Source organism: Lampetra planeri, chromosome 36, assembly GCF_965212315.1.
Source record: "Lampetra planeri chromosome 36, kcLamPlan1.2.h2, whole genome shotgun sequence".
NCBI classification, from domain to species: Eukaryota; Metazoa; Chordata; class Hyperoartia; order Petromyzontiformes; family Petromyzontidae; genus Lampetra; species Lampetra planeri.
Genome location: NC_136142.1, coordinates 6,083,906 through 6,108,683, shown reverse-complemented (window position 1 = coordinate 6,108,683; position 24,778 = coordinate 6,083,906). Strand labels below are relative to the sequence as shown.

The window sequence follows — 24,778 nt, the reverse complement described above, 5'->3', positions numbered from 1 at the left end:
GCAGAGACACGGAGGGAGATGCAGAGACACGGAGGGAGATGCAGAGACACGGGGAGGGAGACGCAGAGACACGGAGGGAGATGCAGAGACACGGAGGGAGATGCAGAGACACGGGGAGGGAGACGCAGAGACACGGAGGGAGATGCAGAGACACGGGGAGGGAGACGCAGAGACACGGAGGGAGATGCAGAGACACGGAGGGAGATGCAGAGACACGAGGAGGGAGACGCAGAGACACGGAGGGAGACGCAGAGACACGGAGGAGATGCAGAGACACGGAGGGAGATGCAGAGACACGGAGGGAGATGCAGAGACACGAGGAGGGAGACGCAGAGACACGGAGGAGATGCAGAGACACGGAGGGAGATGCAGAGACACGGAGGGAGATGCAGAGACACGAGGAGGGAGACGCAGAGACACGGAGGAGATGCAGAGACACGGAGGGAGATGCAGAGACACGGAGGGAGATGCAGAGACACGGGGAGGGAGACGCAGAGACACGGAGGGAGACGCAGAGACACGGAGGAGATGCAGAGACACGGAGGAGATGCAGAGACACGGGGAGGGAGACGCAGAGACACGGAGGGAGATGCTGAGACACGGGGAGGGAGATGCAGAGACACGGGGAGGGAGATGCAGAGACACGGGGAGGGAGATGCAGAGACACGAGGAGGGAGACGCAGAGACACGGAGGAGATGCAGAGACACGGGGAGGGAGATGCAGAGACACGGAGGGAGATGCAGAGACACGGGGAGGGAGATGCAAAGACACGGAGGAGATGCAGAGACACGGAGGAGATGCAGAGACACGGGGAGGGAGACGCAGAGACACGGAGGGAGATGCAGAGACACGGAGGAGATGCAGAGACACGGAGGAGATGCAGAGACACGGGGAGGGAGATGCAGAGACACGGGGAGGGAGATGCAGAGACACGGGGAGGGAGACGCAGAGACACGGAGGAGATGCAGAGACACGGAGGAGATGCAGAGACACGGGGAGGGAGATGCAGAGACACGGAGGGAGATGCAGAGACACGGAGGAGATGCAGAGACACGGGGAGGGAGATGCAGAGACACGGGGAGGGAGACGCAGAGACACGGAGGAGATGCAGAGACACGGAGGAGATGCAGAGACACGGGGAGGGAGACGCAGAGACACGGAGGGAGATGCAGAGACACGGAGGAGATGCAGAGACACGGAGGAGATGCAGAGACACGGAGGGAGATGCAGAGACACGGGGAGGGAGATGCAGAGACACGGATGGAGATGCAGAGACACGGGGAGGGAGAGGCAGAGACACGGAGGGAGATGCAGAGACACGGAGGGAGATGCAGAGACACGGGGAGGGAGATGCAGAGACACGGGGAGAGATGCAGAGACACGGGGAGGGAGATGCAGAGACACGGGGAGGGAGATGCAGAGACACGGGGAGGGAGACGCAGAGACACGGAGGGAGATGCTGAGACACGGGGAGGGAGATGCAGAGACACGGGGAGGGAGACGCAGAGACACGGAGGGAGATGCAGAGACACGGGGAGGGAGACGCAGAGACACGGAGGGAGATGCAGAGACACGGAGGGAGATGCAGAGACACGGGGAGGGAGACGCAGAGACACGGAGGGAGATGCAGAGACACGGAGGGAGATGCAGAGACACGGAGGGAGATGCAGAGACACGGGGAGGGAGACGCAGAGACACGGAGGGAGATGCAGAGACACGGGGAGGGAGACGCAGAGACACGGAGGGAGATGCAGAGACACGGAGGGAGATGCAGAGACACGAGGAGGGAGACGCAGAGACACGGAGGGAGACGCAGAGACACGGAGGAGATGCAGAGACACGGAGGGAGATGCAGAGACACGGAGGGAGATGCAGAGACACGGGGAGGGAGATGCAGAGACACGGAGGGAGATGCAGAGACACGGAGGGAGACGCAGAGACACGGAGGAGATGCAGAGACACGAGGAGGGAGACGCAGAGACACGGAGGAGATGCAGAGACACGGAGGGAGATGCAGAGACACGGAGGGAGATGCAGAGACACGAGGAGGGAGACGCAGAGACACGGAGGGAGACGCAGAGACACGGAGGAGATGCAGAGACACGGAGGGAGATGCAGAGACACGGAGGGAGATGCAGAGACACGAGGAGGGAGACGCAGAGACACGGAGGGAGACGCAGAGACACGGAGGAGATGCAGAGACACGGAGGAGATGCAGAGACACGGGGAGGGAGACGCAGAGACACGGAGGGAGATGCTGAGACACGGGGAGGGAGATGCAGAGACACGGGGAGGGAGATGCAGAGACACGGGGAGGGAGATGCAGAGACACGAGGAGGGAGACGCAGAGACACGGAGGGAGATGCAGAGACACGGAGGAGATGCAGAGACACGGAGGAGATGCAGAGACACGGGGAGGGAGACGCAGAGACACGGAGGGAGATGCAGAGACACGGAGGAGATGCAGAGACACGGGGAGGGAGATGCAGAGACACGAGGAGGGAGACGCAGAGACACGGAGGGAGATGCAGAGACACGGAGGAGATGCAGAGACACGGAGGAGATGCAGAGACACGGGGAGGGAGATGCAGAGACACGGGGAGGGAGATGCAGAGACACGGGGAGGGAGACGCAGAGACACGGAGGGAGATGCAGAGACACGGAGGAGATGCAGAGACACGGAGGAGATGCAGAGACACGGGGAGGGAGATGCAGAGACACGGGGAGGGAGATGCAGAGACACGAGGAGGGAGACGCAGAGACACGGAGGGAGATGCAGAGACACGGAGGAGATGCAGAGACACGGAGGAGATGCAGAGACACGGGGAGGGAGACGCAGAGACACGGAGGGAGATGCTGAGACACGGGGAGGGAGACGCAGAGACACGGAGGGAGATGCTGAGACACGGGGGAGGGAGATGCAGAGACACGGGGAGGGAGATGCAGAGACACGGGGAGGGAGATGCAGAGACACGGGGAGGGAGATGCAGAGACACGGAGGGAGACGCAGAGACACGGGGAGGGAGATGCAGAGACACGGAGGGAGATGCAGAGACACGGGGAGGGAGACGCAGAGACACGGAGGGAGATGCTGAGACACGGGGAGGGAGATGCAGAGACACGGAGGAGATGCAGAGACACGGAGGGAGATGCAGAGACACGGAGGGAGACGCAGAGACACGGAGGGAGACGCAGAGACACGGCCGAACAAAAGCTGTTTAGGCATGCGGTGGCTGGGCATGCGGGCTACATGACCCAGCCAACGCAGCCTTGCCTGCCGGAGGAGCTCACCGATGGGACTTTGTCCAGATCTTTCAAGGACTTGTGAGCTCCTCACACAATCCACCCTGGTTAAACCCAGGATGGATCGTAGGCAGGCCAGCCTACATGTTTCTAACCGGCAAAGATGTTCCATTAGGGGGGGTCCATGTTTCGCAAGCGTAGAGAAGAGAAGGAATGACCGTGGCCGAGAAGACCTGAAGCTTCGTGCGGAGCGACAGACCAGGTAGCTTCCACACAGCGTTACGCAACCGATGAAAAGATATTGCCGCTCGACTGATTTGGAGTGAGACCTCTGCTGTTAAACTGGAGCCGGTTTTTGCCGGACAAAGATCCCCCGTATAGCCTTAACAGACTGTAGGGGCAAGTGCTGTTAGCGAGCACCTATGAAGACCGGAACGGTACACGAGGGGGTGGGTGGCCAGCACCACGCCCGACCGCCTTTGTCTCCCTATAGTTGCAATGTTTACACACCGCACCAGGTACTCGTTTGAGGCTAGGGAAGGCCCGGGACCGGTTCAGATAATCGTCACTGGTGTTCACCATAAGCGGGAATCGAACTCGTGTCGCCGGGTTCATAGCGCAGCGCGCTAATCGCTGCACTATTGCCGGACACGCACTCACACACACACTCACACACGCACTCACTCACTCACACACACTCACTCACTCACACACACTCACTCACACACGCACTCACACACACACTCACTCACACACGCACTCACTCACTCACACACACTCACTCACACACACACTCACTCACTCACACACACACTCACTCACTCACACACTCACTCACTCACACACACACTCACTCACACACACACTCACTCACACACTCACTCACACACACACTCACTCACACACGCACTCACTCACACACACACTCACTCACATATACACTCACTCACACACACTCACTCATTCACACACTCACACACTCACACACTCACTCACTCACACACTAACTCACATACTCACTCACACACACACTCACTCACACACTCACTCACACACTCACTCACACATGATAAAACACACTCACGCACACTCACTCACACACACACTCACACACACACTCACACACTCACTCACACATTATAAAACACACTCACGCACACTCACTCACACACACACTCACACACACACTCACACACTCACTCACACATTATAAAACACACTCACGCACACTCACTCACACACACACTCACACACTCACTCACAAATTATAAAACACACTCACGCACACTCACGCACACTCACTGGGCGCCCTTCACACTCTACCGCGCACAAACACAAGCCCCTCCACACTTCACCTCGGATCAGTCTTCACCCAGCCGCACCCCCCCCCCCACCCGCTCTCTCTGGGCAATCCGCGATCACCGCCGCCAGCACCAACAAATCCGGCTCCCAATTTGTCCGCGGCCAATTTGTCCAACAGTTTCTCAGCGAACTCCGGCGAACAATAACAAAGCAAACAAAAGAAAACAATTCTTAAATCAAAATTTACTGCCAAAATAGAAGAAAACCACTCATCCATACACAGTGTATGTGGGACACAATAGCCCGGCCAAACGCAGCTCTTCCGTCCATTGACCCCTTATTCTCTCTCAGTGGTGGTGCCGCTGTTAGCCCAGACGGGGGTGGTGGGGGGGAGTGGTGGGGGGGTGGTGGGGGGGGGGGTGTGGGGAGCGGTGGTGTAGCGGTTAGCGCGCTGCGCTATGAACCCGACGACCAGGGTTCGATTCCCGCTCACGGCCAACACCCAGTGAAAATGATCTGAACCGGTCCTGGGCCTCCCCCAGGTCGACTTGGCCTCAAATGAGTACCTGGTGCGGTGTGTAAACATCGCCACTCGGGAGACAAAGGCGGCCGGGCGTGGTGATGGCCACCCACCCCCTCGTGTGCCGTTTCGGCCTCCATAGGTGCTCGCTAAACAGCACTTGCCCCAACAGTCTGTTAAGGCTATACGGGGATCTTTGTCTTTGGTGGGGGTGGTGGGGGGTGGTGGTGGTGGTGTTGTGGGGTGGTGGTGGTGGGGGGTGGTGATGGTGGGGATCCAAGGCAGAACTTGTTTTTGAGCACACCCTGCTTGACAAACTCCCAGTGAGATGTCAAGAAGGAGGAGTTCGAGACGGGAGACTCGAGGTGTTGACAGAATAGAGACGCAGATGAGACAAGGAGAGGATGTAGTGAGATGGGTGCCACGCTGGCTTGGAGACGTTGACCACCTCGCCCGCTGTCTCAATATTGTAGTTGTTTACAAACTCATGAAACTCTCCCGTGAGCATTATGGGTAAAGTCGCACGTAAGCGGATTGAATAATAAGTATAACCCGTAAAAACAAAGTTTTTCACTATAAATCCTTTATATGCGTGGCAGCGAACTTAATATAAAGGATTCGCCTGTGGAGGACACGGGGATCGATCCCTCGACCTTTGGCATGGGAAGCGAGGGCACTACCAACTGCGCTACTCCACCACGGCCTGTGGAGGGGTTACGCTCTGGGCTCTTACACTGTGACGTTCAGCCAAAGCCATGAATGAGTTATTTTTCAATATATGTAAAATCATTTTTTTTTTGCCTAAAAAGTGTAAAATTTTGGGAATTTTTTTTCACGAACATTAATTGTCTCGCACAACGAGTCTGTGTGGAAAATGTCAGCTCGATTGGATCACGGGAAGTGGGTTAAAAAACGACCGAAAGATTTGCACGGTCGTAAGCAAGCAAGCACGCAAGCAAGCACGCAAGCAAGCAAGCACGCAAGCAAGCAAGCAAGCACGCACGCAAGCAAGCAATCACGCAAGCAAGCAAGCAAGCGAACTTAATATAAAGGATTTAAAAATGTGTGTTAGTCCATCGGCCTATTGACTTTTCAGACCAATATTATCCAGCAACACACGGTTCATCTTGATGGTGGCGCATTATGTGCCCGGTTTAGATATTCTGGGTCTCATCAGCTGTGCAAAAAAACAAATGCCGCCGGGTTACCGTATATACGATGGGCTACCTGTTTAACGTAGGATCACTGAGCCCACTGAAACTCTACGATTTTTTTACTGGTAGGAACCTCCTGGTTACACCAGCCCACAGGGGATTATTGTGTCCGTCCGTCGTGCATCCAAAAATGGGAGGGGTGGGGCTGGGTGGAGAGGGGCTGGGTGGGGAGGGTGGGGCTGGGTGGGAGGGGTGGGGCTGGGTGGGGAGGGGCTGGTCACTCCGTGGTGCCCTTATAAAACTCAACGTTTAACCTACTCACGCCGGCTTGTGCCCGCCCTCACAGTCGGGCATATTTGCGGAATACACCACGCCGCCGTTGACCCTGGCCATTGACCGAGCAACCCAACGTTCCTACCAGCTCCCTCCGCAGGAATGTGTTAATTTTACCAGGGAAGGCCCCACTGAGCTATATAGCTCTTGTTCAGAAGAGACCTGTGTCACAAACGAGAGCTCGACGAAGTGGCCTGTCATTTCGAGGTTTAAAGCAGCCAAACACTCTAAACGCGTGATGTCGAGTCTACATGTGGAGGGAAAAGCCGGAGGACCCGGGGGGAAATCCACGCGACCACGGAGATAGAGAGAGAGAGAGCCAGAGAAGCAAACTTCAAATATACAGCAGCAAGCGTCAGGGTCGGGGATCGAACGCCACGTGCTCCTTGCACACCAGGCGAGGTGGTCGACATCTCGCCACCGTGGTGACGCGGGTGGCACGGCACCACGTGGGAGGAACGTGGGGATGAGAGGGTCGGGGGGGGGGGTAGAGGATGGAGATTTGGGTCAAGGTTTTGGAGTGGGGGGCGGTGTGTGTGTGGGGGGGGGGGGCAGATGATTGGACTGCTAAGTGGAAAGTGTGTGTGGGGGGGGGGTCGTAGCAGATGACGCTCTGCACTACGAACCAGAGTTCGATTCCTGTTCACGGCCAACACCAGTGACAATTGTCTGAACCGGCCTTCGGCCTCCCCTAGGTCCACTCAGCCTCAAATAAGTACCTAGTGCGGTGTGTGAACATGGCTACTTGGGAGACAAAGGCGGTCGGGCGTGGTGCTGGCAACCCACCCCCTCGTGTACCGTACCGGCCTTTATAGGTGCTTGCTCACAGCACTTGCCCTAAATGTTAAAGGCTATACGGGTGATCTTTGTCTTCACGTCTTTTTTGTTGTTAAATCGCGCTCACTGTCTTTGTCTTCGTGACGATGAGCGTGTCTGTCCATCTGTGTATATAACTGTGCCAGTGCGTGTCTGTGTAACCGCATACACGTGTCTCTGTGCGTGTGTCTGTGTGATCATGTGCACGTGTGTCTGTGTCCGCACGCCATGTGCTAACATCTGGATTTTGGTAAATCTGGCACGTGCCTCTTGGCATAAACACATGTAAAGACAAAGATCCCCCGGTAGCCTTTCACAGACCGTTGGGGCAAGTGCTGTTAGCGAGCACCTATTAAGGTCGTCACGGTGTCGCTAGCACCACGCCCTCCCGCCCGCCTTTGTCTCCCCAGTGCTGATGATGTTTGCTGGTGCTCATTGCAGTTTGAGTCGATCTTGGGGAGGCCGGTTCACATATTCGCCACCGTTATCGGTCGTGTTCAGGAATCGAACTCGGGTGGGTGGGTTAATCGTGCAGTGCGCTTAACCACTGCGCCACCGTTCCCCACATACAGACAAGCACTCACTTGCTCACACACACGCCACACAGATACACCGATACAGGGATACATTGACACAGACACAGGTGTAAAGACAAAGATCCCCCGTATAACCTGAAAACAACTGTTGGGTCAAGTGCTGTTGTTAGCGAGCACCTCTGAAGGCCGGCACGGCACACGAGGGGGATTGGTGGCCAGCACCACGCCCGGCCGCCTTTTGTCTCTTCAATGTTGATGCTTTAAACACATCGCACCAGGCACTCACATGGTGCCACTGTGGCTAGGAGATGTCAACTACCTCGTCTGGTATACAGAAGGGCGTGGGTTCGATCCAGACCCTGACGCCTGCTGCTGTATATTTGTAGTTTGCGGTGTCTCTCTTCTCGTGGTTGCGTGCATTTTTCTCCAGGTCCTCCGTTTTTTCCCTCCACATTTAGGATCAACATCGTGTGGCTGCTATAGACTTCCACGTGGTAAACCATTTCGTTGAGCTATCGCTTGCGATAGCCAGAGCGCTTCTCAGAATAGAGCTGTATACCCCAGTGGGCCTTAACTGGGGGGGAAAAATAATTTTATAATTGATTTAAGGTTGAGTCGACCTAGGCGAGGCCCAGGACCGGGACGGGACAAAGAGAGAGAAAGAGAGAGAGAGCCTCCACAACATCGTTCCCTTTAACTCGCATCGACGTGAGTCTTGCCGAGAGGATCGCGAATCGGTGTCAGGCAGCCACCCACCCCTCACGTTCGCCCAGCTTCCTTGCTTGCTCCAACAGCCCCATGTCACCTGGCCAAACAAAATCCATCAATCATCTTCTCTGTCTCCCACTCTCTCTCTCTCTCTCACTGTCTCCCTGGGATGTTAATCATAGAATTTGGTCAGGGCTGGCTTCCTCGTTGCATAGAACGTCTTCGTGTTCACACCGAGCTCATGTCGCGTGCAATACATTTTGACTCGGCTCTTACGATCTACATACGAACTTTCAAAATGCGAGTGTTGATGCTGGAGGAATCCGATGAGCTGCACAGCACAAATGTCCGGTGTAACTGGTGGCTGGCTCCAGCCTCGCCTTCTCTTGGCTTCAGTGTCACACTCGTGCCAAGAAGCACAGTTCCTTTTAAAAGATATATATACAAAGACATGAATTAGGCAGACGATACGTCTCACAATATTCGTCACTTGACATGAAAAAATTTACGTTTTCGATTTAAAGCTTTCGTGACTGCAGGGATTCATCTTCTTGGTTCTTTCGGTAAAGTCACGTAGAAAGGAAATAATAAAATAATAAAAATAAAACATGATAAAATAATTCTCACGACGTTTCGACCACAACGCAAGCAGCCGTCATCAGCCGTCCTCAGGTGAAGAGGACGGCTGCTTGCGTTGTGGCCGAAACGTCGTGAGAATTATTTTATTATGTTGTATTTTTATTATTTTATTATTTCTCTTCTACGTGACTTTACCGAAAGAACCAAGAAGATGAATTTTACGTTTTTTTTTTTACACAACCACCCATTGGCAGCACGAGGCCTTTTGAGCTTTGATTCAACCACAAGCAAACTCTGGATTGGGTGTCCGCGTACGGTGTGTCATCAGCAGAGTAAGGGTGGCTTGAAGCAATGAACGGTGAACTGCCAGATATGTTCAGGCAAGGACTGGCTTCGACCTACGATGGCTCATCAGCAGAGTCAGGCTCGCTTGAAGCAATGAACGGTGAACTGCCAGATATGTTCAGGCAAGGAACCCCTCCTCTCTTTACGATATGGGGGATTCGATTGAGACGCGAAATTCGATAGTGAGACGTAGAATCGAGTTCGCGAACATCCAGATGATTAAACATCTGCCGAAAGGAAACTTGCAGAGGCCTAACAGATCCAAACATTTAACGGGGAGAAAATGTTGGGTTCTAGATTTGAAGCTTTCGTGACTGCAAGGATTCATATTCTTAGGTTTTTTTCGGTAAGTCAAGTAAGTAAAAAATGTAAATTAATAAAAGTAAAATAAAACAAAATAAAAAAAATCACGACGTTTCGGAAGCAACACAAGCCTCCGTCTTCAGGTGGAACCGTCACAGCCACGACAGCTGTATCAAGTAAATGAGAGATCACAAGAAATACCACCCCGTATATATAATGGTTGAGGGGGGAAGGGCCAGGAACGGCACACTTTTTATTAATATGGTAAGGTGAGGCTTAAGACTGAGAATAGACTGCATAACAAAGGACTGTTGGGTTGTGGATTTATCGAATTGCAAAGACAGGTTGAACATATTTGGATCTGACCGACACGACATTAGGAAGCTTCCATACAACAGTGGATCATTGACGCGGGGGCTGAAACGTTTATACTCAAAAGTCAAAAAATGAAAATGCTTAAAATCTCCACTCGAAGCACACAACGTACTATGTGGGAGTTTAACCGCACAACGCAGGAACGTTCCAAGCTGAAACGGGTTGATTGCAACAAAATGCCTGGGGCATGTTCGTCTAGCAGTCTCCTTACTCTCTCTCTCCAACCCTTTGAAGCGGTGTAAATGTTTATTTATTTATTTACGTCCTCGCCAATAAACCCCCGTAACAACAACACAGATTCCCGAGCCGCAGATTTCACCTTGAGGTTACAAAACTGTAAAATCGCCCCCCACCCCTTCCCTAAAAGAGAGAGACCCCCCCCCCCACACACACACACAAAGTTTATTGAAAACACGCGCAACATCTCTCCACATCCCAAGAGCAGCTCTCGCTTGCTCGCTCGCTCTCTCTCTGTCCCTCCCCCACCGCCCCCGCCGTCCTCTCAATGTCTCTCCTCCCTCTCAAGCTCATCTCGTAATTCTTCGCCGTCCACAGTTGTTTACCTTCAAAACTCTTCCGACACTTTATCTCGATCTTCACTCAACCACCCTCCTCTTCCCCCAGTGTCATCTTCACCGCCACCCAATGAGAATCCAGGTGTGCCACCTGCCACGGGGTTTCTTACGGTTGTGTCCTCTTGTCGAGTCAGCCGCTGATGCCCTGGCCAATCTGTGAGTCTTCCCAGGACATTTAAACGTCCAGGTTGTGTTTGTCAGTAGTGTAGTGATGATAACAACTCACCACTCAAGGGCGCCACGGTGGCTAGGAGATGTTAACTCCCTCGCCTGGTATGCAGGAGGTCGTGGGTTCAATATTCTTGGTTCTTTCGGTAAGGTCACGTAGAAGGGAAACAATAAAATAATACAAGTATTAAACAAAATAAAAATGTATTGTTGTGTTTTTACACCTGATGATGTTTGCTTGTGTTGCAATCGAAACGTCTTGAGAATTATATTGTTATATTTTTATTTTATTTTATTGTTTCCCTTCTACGTGACCTTACCGAAAGAACCAATAATATGAATCCCTGCAGTCACGAAAGCTTTAAATAAAAATACATATACAGTAAGGTAAGTTCTCCCCTCTTACCCACGTCGTGAGCGATGTTCCTTCCCTGTGATACGTCCCGGTATGTGTACCTCAAGAGGTGGCAACCCCGACTGGAGACCGAAGGTGTTGTAGAGGCGTGTGTGCTACGCGCGGGAGATGGTGGTACAGCAAATAAGGCAATGGGATTGTTGAATCTTGGTGGAGAGTTGAGGGTTTGAACTCCTTGGATATGTTGGTGGGTGTTTCTCTGAAACCAGACCATTCTGGCTTCATAGATTTGGCCAAACATCCCAGTGCTATGAATAATGTTGAGACTCGGTGGGGTTATATTATCGTGAACATTATTTCTAACAGTAGTAGTTGTATCCATAACAAAGGGTTTTTGTATTCTTTGGGTCTTTATGTAAAGCCACGTAGATTGAAAAATAATAATAAAAAATATTCCAGGGGATTTGTCTTATTCTTTGGGGTCTTTCGGTAAAGTCACGTAGATAGGTTCAAAGAAAAGAACAACAACCTATCTTTGAACCGATCTACGTGACTTTACCGAAAGACACAAAGAATAAGAATTCCTGAAGTCACGAAAGCTTCAAGTCAAGGGATTTGTCCTCACGGAGAGACGGCGCGACATCGCCTGGAGACGCCCCCGATGGCAAAACGTCGAATGCTGCGGCGTGACCGCGTGGCTGTGGTTGCTTGCAAGAGCGACTTGCGTGTTAAACAACAGATGTAGCCCACGTGATCTCACTAACTCATCGTCTCCGAACTTTATATTTGTACAAAATATTATTGTTTTGCCTTTATTGTCATCTATTTACAGCAGAGGGACAGGGCGGACCGGCTACACGGGCAACGTTGGGCTAACGTTGGCAAAAACGTCAAGCAATCTTGGCCCAACGTCAACCAACGTTGGTTCAACGTCGATTCAACGTTGGCCCCAACGTTTGCATGTTTGCTGGGTGTTGACAGAGCGTCTGAGTAGGAATCATTTTCAAACCATTCGCTTTCCCGGTCCGCTATTGCTTTGCCCCCCCACCCACCCCGATGTTCAGAAGGCGTACGAGTCGTGTTCATTCCCCTGTTACGGACGACAGCCAAGAGACCGCACAACAAAGGCTCATTCCTAACAGCGTGCTTCAGCCGCACCAAACCTCACAAAAATAATATCCAGGGCCTACCTTGGCTCCTCCCACCCTCAACCAGTATATATACAAATACAGTTTTCTTGGTATTTCTCTCACTTGATACAGCTATCGTGCTGTGACGGTTCCACCTGAAGACTGAAGCTTGTGTTGCCTCCGAAACGTCGTTATTTTTATTTTACTTTTATTGATTACATTTTTTTACCTACGTGACTTTACCGAAAAAACCGAAGAATATGAATCCTTGCAGTCACGAAAGCTTCAAATCTGGAATCAATACGTACGAGTCGTGTTCATTCCACTGTTACGCACGACAGCCAAGAGACCGAGAGACGGTGGAATTGGGGGGCGGAGGGGGGTGGTTCGGGGAGATTGCGACGGTTGGCGGAGGCGGTTGTGGTGAGAGGTGGCACTCGAACTCTTGTGGTCGGCATTTAGCCGACCACAAGAATTCCAGCCATCCACGCTCCGACCCCACTTAAATGTCGCCCCCCCCCCCCAATCGCAACAACGCCGCACGCGGGATGGATGGTCGGTGAGGAATAATCCGCTTGGATTTTTAAACATCTCTCATTAATCTTCTTGGTTCTTTCGGTAAAGTCACGTAGAAGGGAAATAGTAAAATTATAAAAATAAAACAATAAAATAATTCTCACGACGTTTCGGCTACATTGTAGCCGAAACGCCAAGAAGATGAATCCCTGCAGTCACGAAAGCTTTAAATCGAAAAATCTCTAATTAAGTTTTGATTTAAAGCTTTCGTGACTGCAGAGATTCATATTCTTGGTTCTTTCGGTGAAGTCACGTAGAAGGGAAATAATGAAATAATCAAAATATAAAATAATAAAAATCCTCACGACGTTTCGACTGCTACACAAGCAATCATCATCAGGTGTGAAATCTACTTTTTTTCAAATTTTCTTGCAGTACCAAAAATGAAAACAGAAAAAAATGATGAAAAACATATATAGTGAGTGAAAAAAGTTTTTGATCCCCTGTTGATTTTGTACGTTTGCCCACTGACAAAGAAATGATCAGTCTATAATTTTAATGGTAGGTTTATTTGAACAGTGAGAGACAGAATAACAACAATAAAAAAATCCAGAAAAACGCATGTCAAAAATGTTATAAATTGATTTGCATTTTAATGAGGGAAACAAGTATTTGACCCCTCTGCAAAACATGACTTCGTACTTGGTGGCAAAAACCCTTGTTGGCAAGAGGGGGTATGCCGATAGCATAAAAATGAGATGTGATAGAGCAAATCTGAGATCAGATTTGGAATCAGCACCCTGAAATTAGTCTAAAACAGCTGCAAAAGTCCAGGCCAAAAAAAAAAGTTTGTTTGTTGATTAGTGTAATTGATAGAGTAAAATATTGCATTCTTGAATTATTATGCTTGTTTACCCAGGAGTCTTATTATTTTTTGTCAGGAGGGTCCTGCCAGGTTTTCGCAGTGGCGAATGGGTGTATTGGGAGACGGGGGTGGGGTGGGGGGGGCGGTGATGGTTGCTGTGTCGATTCCAATTGAGTGGCGTGCGAGTCATTTTTCAAATGTGAAAATCCCGGCGCTAGCACGCAATGGCCTGACCCTTCTTTTTGGTTCTTTCGGTAAAGTCACAAAATAAAAAAGTAATAAAAATAAAACATAATAAAATAATTCTCACGACGTTTCGGCCATTATTTTATTGTTTTATTTTTATTATTTTATTATTTCCATTCTACGTGACTTTACCGAAATAACCAAGAAGATGAATCCCTGCAGTCACGAAAGCTTTACATCGAGGCCTAACTCTTGCGAATTACATCACGGGGGGTTCTTTAACGTCGCAGTCTTATCTCAAGAGCGCTTGCTGAATTCGAACCGTAAATCTCTGCAGAAAAAATGGGGGCGGTGGTGGGTGGAGAGGTGGGTGGGGGGGTGGGTGGGCAAAAATGCGCTAACCGCTGGGCCGTATTCACTGCTCCCCGATGCTTCCAGCGCTCTTTGTAGATATTCTTGGGTTTTGTCGGCAAAGTCACGTAGGTAAAAAACGAAAAATAATAATTTATAAATGTAAAATCAAAAATAAAATAAACATCACGACGTTTCGGAGGCAACACAAGCTTCGGGTCTTCAGGTGGAACCGTCACAGCACGATAGCTGTATCAAGATGTCAAGGGGACAGGAACGCGTTCTTGACGAGAGACTACCCCGGAGAGGGGAAGGGAAGAAAAAGAACCACCCAAGGGACAGGTGGCAACGATGGAATTTCAGCTTCGTTCGCATTTTCTCAAGCGTGGAGAGAAGCTCGATGAATCGATGCATCGGTGGACACCCACGAGTATGAACGACGACCGTCTATGAGACCCTTGGCTTTTTAGCATTTCCGGTGTTAAGATGTGCAAACATCTAATTCGATTCGGGTTTGACCCCAAGGGAGACCCAGGACCAATGTAGGTATTCATCACCGATGTTGGTGAGCGGGATTTGAACTCAGTCACCAGGATCGTGGCACAGACGCTTGACCACTGGCCAGAGGTCGCAACCGGGTACCCGATACCCGTACCCTACCCGATACCCGGCTACCCGTACCCGGCCGGGTACGGGTACCCGTTTGCGACCCTGGTGCGGCCGGGTACGGGTAGGCCGTGAGTCACTGGTGAGTAACCGTTTGTCACTCATTTCGGGTAGGGTACGGGTACGGGTACCCGTACCCGACCGTGTACGGGTACCCATTTGCGACCCTGGTGCGGCCGGGTACGGGTACGGAATCAAAACCCGTTTGCTACCTCTGCCACTGGCACACGAACCATGGGTGGGAAAAACCCCGATTTTTCCAGAGGCAGGCATCGGGTTTTATCTTTAATACAATTAAACCCGATTTCGGGGAATTAAAACCTGGTGTAATGAATACGAAACTCTGATCCAAGGCTTAGGCTGCTTCCTCGTCGGTGCTGCTATCGTACTCGGGGCACCGTCGGGCACGGGGTAGTCGTAGAATGCGGCGGGCAGGTTGGTCTTGATGAACACGAGCTTCTCCTCCACAATCGTGGGCGCCAGTGAGTTCCTTAGCTTGGAATGGATGAAGCCCATCGTTGAGAAGTTGGCGAAGTGCGGTTCTGCAATTAGAAGCAATTAAACCGGATTTCTCCCAATCTCAGATGATCGGGTTTAATATAAAAAGACAATTAAACCCGATTGTAAAGAACCCGACTGTGCCACCCGTGACACGAACAGGTGGCTTCTGGGAAAAGAGCTATAGATCTCAGTGGGTCCTTACCTGGTAAAACAACATAAACAAAATAGTTAGTGAAGTCGCGGAGAAGGGAAACAATAAAGTAATAAAAATATTTAAAACAATACAATTATCACGTTTCGACTGCAACACAAGCAATCATCATCAAGTGTGAAAAACACAGCAAGAAAATTGGAAATTGTATTGTTTTATTTTTTATTTTAGTTTTTTGTATTGTTAATATAAGTTTTTAAAAGTTCACAACTTGACTGCCGTGTCACCGGCTGGGTGAGAGAGAAACCCCCAAATCGTGACACGTTAAGCAACTTCGTTACGAAACGGCCCCCCCCGCCTCCGCACCCCCCAGATATTTTTCTGCCACTGCCGCTCGTATTTATTTATTTTTATTCATTTGGCCGAAGTCACAACCAAAACAATGGGGGGGGGGGGGGCAAACGAACCCATCACGGTTTAGTTCTTCGTTTTTAAGAAAGAAAGGAATAAAAAAAATAATCGTGGCTTGCTCTCGGGCCGAGATCACACGAAGCGGGCTGATATTTTGCGAGCGTCTCCATGACTCTCTAACCAATGTTGTGATCTCTGCGGGAGACTTTTGGCCAAAGTTTTTTTGGTCAAAAGAGTAAAACTTTTTTTTGGTTTTCAACATCGCGGCTGTTTTTTATTCTTCTTCTGAATATTTTTTGTACGCGCGCACACTTTAGTTGACGCTCGCACAAAGACAAAGACCCCCCCTCACCCCCCATGTAGCCTCGAGCAAGCGCTCTTGGCGAGTAGCACCTATGACGGCTGGACAAACACGGCACACGAGCGGGGTGGGTGGCCAGCACCACGCCCGGCCGCCTTTGTCTCCCCAGTGGCGATGTTGACTACACAACGCACCAGGTACTCATTTAATGTTGAGTCAAACCTAGGGGAGCCCCAGAACCGGTTCAGATAATTGTCACCAATTATCTGAACCGGTTCATAGCGCATTGCTCTAAAAACTGCGCCGCTGCTCCCCACCAATGTTGCACAAAGATCCCCCGTGTAGCCTCAACAGACTTCTGGGGCAAGTGCTGTTAGCGAGCAGCAACACCTATGAAGGTCGGCACGGCACACGTGGGGGCGTGTGGTCAGCGCCACTTCGCACACCCCCCACACACACACACGTGCGTCAACAAGAGAAGCACGCACGCTCATAGATTCCCGCACACCATTCACATCTGCATCTAATATCAGGCGTGTGCGCTCTGTGGAGACAGGCGGAGTGGACAGTGGGGTGGGGGTGGAGAGGGTAGGAGGAGAGGTTTTGTACAAACACAAAAAGAGAAGGGATAAAAACTGGGCACGAAGATGACTCGAGATAAAAAAAAAACCCCCACGGGGGTGGACGCACCCAGGCCGCGGAGTTGTGTATATACTTTATAATGTGTAGGGGGGGGGGGGGATGTGTGTACGTTGAACTTCTTTCGCACCGTACGTAGCCAAACGCGCTCATCGGAGATGTTCTCCATCTGCAGCGCATGCGCGGGCAGCCTCGGTCGGGACCTATCGCGCGGAGCTGCCGCTCCCTATGGAGAGAGACAGCGAGAGAGAGAGAGACAGAGACAGACAGAGCGAGAGAGAGAGACAGCGAGAGAGAGAGACAGCGAGAGAGAGACAGCGAGAGAGAGAGAGACAGCGAGAGAGAGACAGAGACAGCGAGAGAGCGAGAGAGCGAGACAGACAGAGCGAGAGACAGAGCGAGAGAGACAGCGAGACCTTCAAGGAGCAGTGGGCGATGGAGGAGGCCGTGTGCTCGGTGGCAGATGACGGGGAGCTCTGCATGGCAGTTATGAGCTACCCGTCGGAGGCCGTTGGACTGCGAGAAGGGCTGCGTGCAGAACGAGAGAGAGCGCGAGAGAGAGCGAGAGAGTGGGGTTACATAAAGCAAAGTAAAAAAAAATACGAAATGATGAACGAAGCAAAGTGCCGACTACACCGAGCATCTTCTTGTTTCCACTGATCGTAAAAAAAAAGAGAGAGAGAGAACGAGAAAGAGAGACAGTGAGAGAGAGAGACAGAGCAAGAGAGACAGCGAGAGAGAGACAGAGCGAGAGAGAGAAAATCGTTTTTGGGACGTGAACTTTGGAAAAATGGGGCTGGGGAAAAAAAAAAGAAATCACAGAAAAAGTAAAATGAAATATCTCACGTGCCAACCCGGTGCACACAGAGAGGGACGCACTCTCCCTTCTTGGTGTTGCGTTCACGTGCCGCGTGCTCCTCCGCGCTGAGATTCCAGTCACGGAGTCTCCTCTCCATTGGCTCTCCTCCTCCGCCGCCGCTGCCTCTCTTCGTTGCCCAGGATCGGCCTTCACTTCCCCTCGCCGTTTCCAAATAATCTTACCTCGATCACCTCCTCACGGTTCATTCCCTCTATCACCACGTGTCCAACCACCTCCTCACAGCTCATTCCTTCTCACTACCGTCACGTGTCCAATCCAGATGTTCTTCCTCATCCAGAATGAGTCCACCTGGCGCAGGAACTTTCTCTGTCTCTCTCATTGTTTTTTAACCTTTCCATCCAACTTATATATTTTTTTCTAAACTTTTCACAGAACCCATATATTCGTATCCATGCGGGTGTCATTCCAATCGCGCTGTCGGCGTCGTGCTGCGAAGGGCCAATTCGCAAGAGCGGCCCACGGAAGCGGATATTACAGAACTGCTGCCGAGATCATTTATCTTGTATTTATTTATTATCATTGCGCTTGTTTACCCAGGAAAGCCTCGCCAAGATTCGTATTCGGGGAGGGTCCTGCCAAGTTTTCGCAGTCTGCGGCAATGTTTCCGCTGCCGTGCGACGTCCCACTTGGGGGCAGCAACTCGATACCGGTTGCGTGTGTAGGAGCCCGGAAGAAACCCGTGCAACAACAGCGGGGACCAACACAGAAACTACCGAGCCACGGCATCGAACCCAGCCGTTTCGTTCTTGCCGCAAGGCACGAGCGTCACCACTGCAGCGCCAACTGGCGCCCAGGCAGGAGAATGGAGATGAAGAGTTGATAGTGATGATGATGATGGTGGTGGCAAAGGCCTTAAACACTCTCTTAACAATCTCACTTGAACAAAAACACCCCAAGAAACGAACAATTACAGCCACGATTTATTTCAACTGTTACAGCTTCAGTTTCACAATATATATATTTAAAAAAAAACTACATTCGACAATAATATTGAATAGTGCATTGATTGCAACAGGAAAAATAACGCCGTTTGAACATTTCGCCGAGTGACGAAGAAAGGGGGCTAACAGAGTCCCACTTCAACTCCCGATTTCTCATTTCCAAGGTTGCTGTTGGCGAGCGCCTATCGAGGCAAGCACGGCACACAAAAGCTGTGGTTATTGGCACCCAGTCGTAGTCTTTGTCTCCCCTCCTGTGCTGGTGACACATGGCATAAGGCTGAGTCAACCAGGAAGATCGTCCACGTGAACTTCAAATGAGAACTGCCATTGGTAATTTTTATGGCAAGAGAATTAACCCAGATGGCTAGGGTCGTTGTAAACCAAACGGCATCTCACGATTATCGCCCCCCTTGTCACGAATGTGGGTTGCGATTCGGGTTCGATCATCGGTTAAGAAATCTCTCGGCTGTTTTCTGGGGGTCCGTCGTTACCCGCGCGACGTTTGGCACGGACGTTCCGCTCCACCTGCTGGGCGCTTTTCTTTGGCACGAGGAGCAAAACGTCAGACATCGGTGCCAGACAACACGCGGGAAACGACCAGGAAACACGCCGGAGAGTTGTGCGGCGCAAGCGAGAGAAGACACTTCGTCCAAATGTTATGATCTCCTTTGTGTTCTGTGACATCCGTACGGTTTTTTTTCCTCTCGCTTAGTTAGACTGAACGTGGCATAAGCATAATATTTTCATAAATCGCGAGTAATCAGTCGTTGTGCACACAACTGTTTTTGCGCGCGGCGCGAGTGAAATAACAACCAAATTGTCGCATCACTACATGCCTAAAAACCGATAAAAAAAACACTAATTCCCGTGAACACAACAAAGATCCTCCATATAACATTACAGGCTGTCGTTGCAAGTGCTGCGTCGGCAAGTACCCACGGAGCCCAGTCCGGCACGGCGCACAAGGAGGTGTGGGGTGTGGCTAGCAACCACACCCGGCCGCCTTTCGACGCGCAAACGCGGACAAAGCTGAAAATTTGGACATAAAATGACTCGGGACAGTTTTAAGTGCTCGAACCGACTGCTTGAAAGGTGACACAAAAAAATTACGGACTGAAAAGCAACCCCAAAATAACAGCACGAAGGGAGGAAACCCGTGGTGGCCGCCTCCGACTAAACGGCGTTCTCAAGTATTGTGAGCGAGAGAACGACTGCACACGTAACAAAATAACAATTTGTTGGCTTTGCACGCACGGCAAGTGTTCGCTTATCGCGTGCTCACACAACGCGGTGTTTTTCGCTATTAGCGAACACTTTTTTGCAGAACGTACACCGTTATAACGTGGTTTCTCTTGCACTGCCCCCCCCCCCGCGCCCCTGCTATGAACACCCTGCCCAGTCTAGATTTGAAGCTTTCGTGACTGCAGGAATCCATACTCTTTGGTTCTTTCGGTAAAGTCACGTAGGTAGAAAATAAAATAAATCACGACGTTTCGATTGCAACACAAGCAATCGTCATCAGGTGGGAAAACCACAGCAATAATTTTTTCTTTTATTGTTTAATATTTGTATTATTTTATTGATTTCCCACCTTGCCCAGTGTTACGCTGCTCCCTACCGCGCCGGCTATGAACGCCCTGTCCAGTGTTTATATTCGACTTATTTATTGCTAAGAACAACAGTACCCTGAGTAACTTGCAGAAGGCGCTTGATGAACGCAATTAATTGTTATTATTATAACTTGGGGAGAAACCCAATTTTTTTAGAAGCCAGTTATTTAACGAGCGCCACGGTGGCGAGATGTTAACTACCTCGCCTGGTATACAGAAAGTCGTGGGCTCGATCCCGACTGTGACGCCTGTATATTTGGAGTTTGCATGTGCCTCTCTCCCCGCATTTAGAATCATGCGTTCCGTTGAGCTATCATTTGTGGCCAGGTTGCTTCTGAAAAAAAAATCTATATACCTAGTAAAACAAAAACGTTATTTAGTTCCTTTTAATAAGACAAAAGTGCAGACCATTCAAGACGGACGTAAGAGAAGCAAAGGACGAAGATAACCCCCCCCCCCACCTCATTCAGAGTCCACAATTATGGGGGGGGGGGGGTGAAGGAATCTTTTTTTTAAGCCCCTCAAATTACAAAGTGCAAGAATACCCCAAAACGACCACCACCACAAGCTCGTAGGCACGGCGCTCTCGCCCTCAGCGCCAGCTGCCAGCTGCCCCTGGCCCCCGAGATTAATTCAGAGCCCGGCGATGGAGGTCGCGTCGGACGCAAAGGGGCTCGTGCGTTGAGGTTATTTCGACTATTTCGCCGATATAAATGCCCACATGATAAGAAGGCCACTTTGTCGAGCTATCAATTGTGGCCAGGTCGCTTCTGGAAAATGCCCACATGATGGTACAGGTAGGAACAACAGTTCCACACTGCCCACCAGGGATTATTTGTCTGTCTGTCGTGCATAGCCACGCCCTCGATTTGTATTTCATAGAGCGCTTCCGGCGGGCTCAGCACCACGTGATGTGCCGCGTGACACGGATCTCACGAATGCGCTGTCCGACCAAGTTCCTACCTGCCCACTCCGAAGGAACGTGTTAAGGCCACTTTGTCGAGCTATCAATTGTGGCCAGGTCGCTTCTGGAAAGAAAGTTAATGCCCCGGTGAGCTTTGCCTGGCAGGATGGGAATGTTTCAGCGATTTATTTGCCTCTCCGGTAATTTGGCACTACTATCGTGTTTTTGTATTGTTTGTCGGAGAGCCGTGCTCCTACCGGACATCTGTGAAAAAGAGCTGCATAGCTCATCGGATTCCTCCAGTATAAATAAATATTCTAATTCTGAGTCTGAGCTTCAGGAATATTTACATGCACCTGTAAATAAACAGCATGGTTGGCTGCGTACGGTGCGAAAAAAAATGCAACATCGGTAGAGAAATTACTCTTCCTTGATAAACTAAAGCTCTTAGAGACACACCTTGAAGCTATAAACCAGATTTGTTGTTTCTGATATCGCCCCCCCACCACCTCTGTGGCACCGACTTGGCACGTGGGTGGCGCCATTAAAATGCCAGTAGTAGCATTACCCGACACCGAACCCTCGCGCCACAATCTCTAAAATAAAAACGGTGAGCCCACAAAGCATGTTTCCCCGCGACTCGAACTCATCCGACGCCTACGCACGTCAATTCCACTCGCACAGCCACCCACACGCACGACGGCTTCCTACAGGCTCACCCCTGCTTACCTTGCCAATTGCAACCTTCAGACGCCGCAGGCAACAGCAGCAGCGGAAGCGGCGGCATCACCGGCTGTGCTCAGTCGGATTTATTGAAGTTCTCATCTGTGCCGCCACGAGCCATTTTCACTCTCTGCTCACCGGAGCCGCAGTCCGTCACTTCGACCGCAGCCGCCGCCGCCACCGGCGTCGTCTCCGGAGCCCTTCCCCCTGAAGCGACGCCGACGGGACGTCCGACGCCGAAATGCGTCGCGTCGAAGGCGCCGAGGATGTCCGGCGCGTCCAAGGAGCTGCCCCGGCCCATCCTCCCGGCGCGTTCCGCTTGCCCGCTCGCCGTCGCACGCGCCCCCCCCCAGGACGTCCCTCCGCCGCTTGCCTCGCCCCCGTCGTCGCCTCCTGACCATCGGCCGCTCGCGCTCCCGCAACCGCCGCCGGAGGTCGCGAGCGCCGCTCCAGTCGTTCCTGTCCCCGTCTCGTCGGCGTCCGTCTCTGCGACGCGCACGGCTTGCTCGTCCGGCGGCCGTCCCGCAGGCGGCGGCCCTCCGTTGCTCGCCGCTCCGCGATCCTCGGCCGCCGCCGCCCAAGCCGCTGCTGAGCAGCCGCCGGTGTCCTCGCGATCGGCGTCGCGGCCGTCGGTCGCGAGCGTCGCTCGAGGTTCCCTCTCGTCACTGTCGAGCGAAGAAGGCGGTGGGGCGTCCGAGGAGGCCTCAACTGCGGGGGGCTGGTTAGTGGGGGGCTGGTCAGTGGGGGGCAGGTCAGTGGGGGGCTGGTTAGTGGGGGGCTGGTCTGCGGGGGGCTGGTCCGTGGGGGGCTGGTCAGTGGGGGGCTGGTCAGTGGGGGGCTGGTCAGTGGGGGGCTGGTTAGTGGGTGGCTCGTCTGTGAGGGGCTGGTCCGTGGGGAGCTGGTCTGTGAGGGGCTGGTCCGTGGGGGGCTGGTCTGTGGGGGGCTCGTCTGCGGGGGGCTGGTCCGAGCAGCCAGATGCCACCAACCCGCCGAGCGACTGTGCCGTCACCACGGCCTCGCCGCGGGTGCGAATGCCCACGGCTCGCAGGACGGTCTCCATCTCCTTCATGTAGTCCATGTGGCCGTTGACCTGTCACGGGCGCGGGGAAAGGTCGTTCGTTACCGGTTAACACCAGACCACGTGACGTGCCTTCCCACAGACCATCACCACCACCTACTCTTAGGTTTTTTCGGTAAAGTCACGTAGGTAAAAAAAAAAATTACAATTAATAAAAGTAAAATAAAAATCACGACGTTTCGGAGGCAACACAAGCTTCCGTCTTCAGGTGGAACCGTCACAGCACGATTGCTTAATACAGCAATCGTGCTGTGACGTCGTGATTTTCATTTTATTAATTTTTATTTTATTTTTTACCTATGTGACTTTACCGAAAAAACCTAAGAGTATGAATCCTTGCAGTCACGAAAGCTTCAAATCTAGAATCATCACCACCACCGTCCGCTTAGTCGGAGGGAGAGTGATTCGGAAGGCGGCGTTGCAGGATAACTGCGGACAAGTGACCGGCTACCCCCCCACGCCTCCCCCACATCGCGTACCACTGCGGAGAGATCCACGTTGTTGATCTGGCGACTGTCCGTACACACTGGCTGCAGGCCGGCGACGTTCAGCTGCACCGAGGAGCTTCGGTAGAGAAACTTGAGCAGCCAGTCGCCCCTGCGAGCCGCGGTTGGTGGGGTGGAAGGGGGGTTAAGAGGGTCACACGCACGGGATTCCGAGATACAATAATTGTTTTTTTACCCTTCTATCTGGCAACAAAACTGACACCTTTTTACAAGGAGTCATGTTTGCATAGACCACAATACCTGCAGCCATAATGCAAACAAAAAACATAACTCTGATAATATTTTTTTTGTTTGCATTATGGCTGCAGGTATTGTGGTCTATGCAAATATGACTCCTTGTAAAAAGGTGTCAGTTTTGTTGCCAGATAGAAGGGTAAAAAAAAACAATTATCATATTTTTTACTGGCAAATGAGGTTCCAATGGTGATTCCGAGATAGTCACAGCAACGCCAACGACGCGTCGCCGCGTGACACTGCGAGGATGCCCCCCACCACCCCCCCTCCCCCAGTGAAGCGGTGCCGACGCAGTGAGCGTGCCTGCAGTATCCGTTGGTGATGCGGCCCGAGACGACACGGGCGATGGGATCCCACCGCTTTGCCGAGCTCTGCACCGGTGCTCCCAGCAGCACCGCGTCCTCAACGATGCCCTCGCAGCCTGGCGACCGTCGCCACGGCAACGGGAGGGTAGCACGTGCGGACGAGCACACGCGCGTGTTGCACACACACACACAGACACCCCTTCGTGTAGCCTTAATAGACTCTTGAGGCAAGAGCTGTTAGCGAGCACCTATGAAAGCCGCAAACCGCACACGAGGGGGTGGGTGGCCAGCACCACGCCCGGCCGCCTTTGTCTACCCAGTGGCGACGTTTTACACATCGCACCGGGTACTCATTTAAGGCCGAGTCGACCTAGGGGACGACCAGGATTGATTCAAATAATCGTCACGGGTGTTGGTCGTGCACGGGAATCGAACTCGGGTGGCCGGGTTTGTAGCGCAGCGCGCGAACCGCTGCACTACCGCTCCCGACACGCGCACGGGATGATACTTGCGTCCAAAACCTCGTGCCGCAAGAACGCAAATTAGCCCGGATATTTGACTGCGGCT

General features: G+C 51.8%; 1 protein-coding gene across 1 annotated transcript in view; it reads right to left on the bottom strand.

The window, feature by feature from the left end:
• Positions 1–18,817: 18,817 nt before the first annotated feature.
• The window catches only part of TMCO4 (transmembrane and coiled-coil domains 4), a 31,089-nt gene continuing 25,128 nt past the window's right edge, over positions 18,818–24,778 (bottom strand). Inside the window, exons 12-14 of the mRNA XM_078611453.1 lie at positions 24,210–24,327; positions 23,646–23,763; positions 18,818–23,178 (exon numbers count right to left, since the gene is read on the bottom strand). Coding sequence (XP_078467579.1) covers positions 22,165–23,178; positions 23,646–23,763; positions 24,210–24,327 — 1,250 coding nt within the window. The 3' untranslated portion in view covers positions 18,818–22,164. The remainder of the gene's footprint in view (positions 23,179–23,645; positions 23,764–24,209; positions 24,328–24,778) is intronic.